Raw genomic sequence first — 1,237 nt, 5'->3', positions numbered from 1 at the left:
GAGAGTGTATAGAGAAATACTGAAAAAGAGATACCGACAGAGGTACACTCAAACAAACAGACACACAGACAGACACAAAGACAGTCAACACTCAAAAATGTACCTGCGTATTCCCTCCGACCCCCAGGTAAATAACGCAGGTGCTTTGTACACCGGCTTCATCAAAGACTTGGAAGAGAAGGACATCGACACGACCTTCAACCTCAACTTCAAAGTGCCTGTGCTTCTGTCAAAATTGGTGTTTCCATATCTGAAAGAGACAAAAGGTACCGTATGTCCAATGGAAAGGTCATTGTCGCTGCGGCCATTTTGTCTGTAGAAGTTATCTTTTAAGGAGGTGGGGGTTAAGTGAGACTGGTGGTGAGTGGAGGGGAGGGGGGTTTTTTTGGTAGAAAAGTGGCAGATCTCCTCTGGATTCCATTTGCTACTCTCACATCGTACAGAGATATGTTTTTGAAGAAGAAATGGACAACTGCAACTTCGTTGAAAGTGCCCATGTCTAATCAACACTAACCCTAACAAAGAAAAACCTTAACCAAGAAATGTTAACAAAACCATTATTCTAACCCTTTGAACGAGATTGACCCACATTCTCACTTGGGAACTCACTATAACCATAACCCTGACCTTAAAGCTAGTTATAGCTCTAATTGGGATGGTGTACCCACTTCTGTCTGTTGGGATGATGTATCCACTTCTGTCTGCTGGGATGATGTATCCACTTCTGTCTGTTGGGATGATGTATCCACTTCTGTCTGCTGGGATGATGTATCCACTTCTGTCTGCTGGGATGATGTATTCACTTCTGTCTGCTGGGATGGTGTATCCCACGGCCAGGTTCGAAGCCGTCCACCTTCTAAATAATATTTTTTTAGGTCATGCTTAAATACTCTAAATCATGTGGAGGGAGGTGTAAAACACGTATAGTAAAACACAATAATATTAACAGCCGTATGACGCCATCTTGCTCCCAGGGTCCAGCTCTGGACTAGGACAAGCTACGGCCGTCCTGTTCGCCCAGAGGGGTTGCGCTGTGGTGGTGACGGGGACCAACGAAAAACACTTACAAGAAACGCTGGAGAAATGTCAGAAGGCTGGCCTGAAACGGGACCAGGTGAGAACTTTGTCTACTAGACTTACATTTTGAGTCGTTTTCGGGTAGTTTCTGATTTTACAATACTTTTTTTTATTTTGGTAAGTGTTTTACGGCGCTCGGAACTGCATAATATCATATGAG

At 43.9% G+C, this 1,237-nt stretch overlaps 2 protein-coding genes across 2 annotated transcripts in view; both read left to right on the top strand.

Moving 5' to 3' along the window:
• LOC101857259 (uncharacterized oxidoreductase TM_0325) overlaps positions 1 to 319 on the top strand; it is a 5,544-nt gene extending 5,225 nt beyond the window's left edge. Inside the window, exon 4 of the mRNA XM_005102172.3 lies at positions 128 to 319. Coding sequence (XP_005102229.3) covers positions 128 to 319 — 192 coding nt within the window. The remainder of the gene's footprint in view (positions 1 to 127) is intronic.
• A 764-nt stretch (positions 320 to 1,083) lies between these two features.
• LOC118477962 (uncharacterized oxidoreductase TM_0325-like) overlaps positions 1,084 to 1,237 on the top strand; it is a 5,900-nt gene continuing 5,746 nt past the window's right edge. Inside the window, exon 1 of the mRNA XM_035970743.1 lies at positions 1,084 to 1,114. Within this exon, the coding sequence (XP_035826636.1) occupies positions 1,084 to 1,114 (31 nt within the window). The remainder of the gene's footprint in view (positions 1,115 to 1,237) is intronic.

Source organism: Aplysia californica, unplaced genomic scaffold, assembly GCF_000002075.1.
Source record: "Aplysia californica isolate F4 #8 unplaced genomic scaffold, AplCal3.0 scaffold00315, whole genome shotgun sequence".
Lineage (NCBI taxonomy): Eukaryota > Metazoa > Mollusca > Gastropoda > Aplysiida > Aplysiidae > Aplysia > Aplysia californica.
This window is presented reverse-complemented; position numbering and strand designations above follow the sequence as displayed.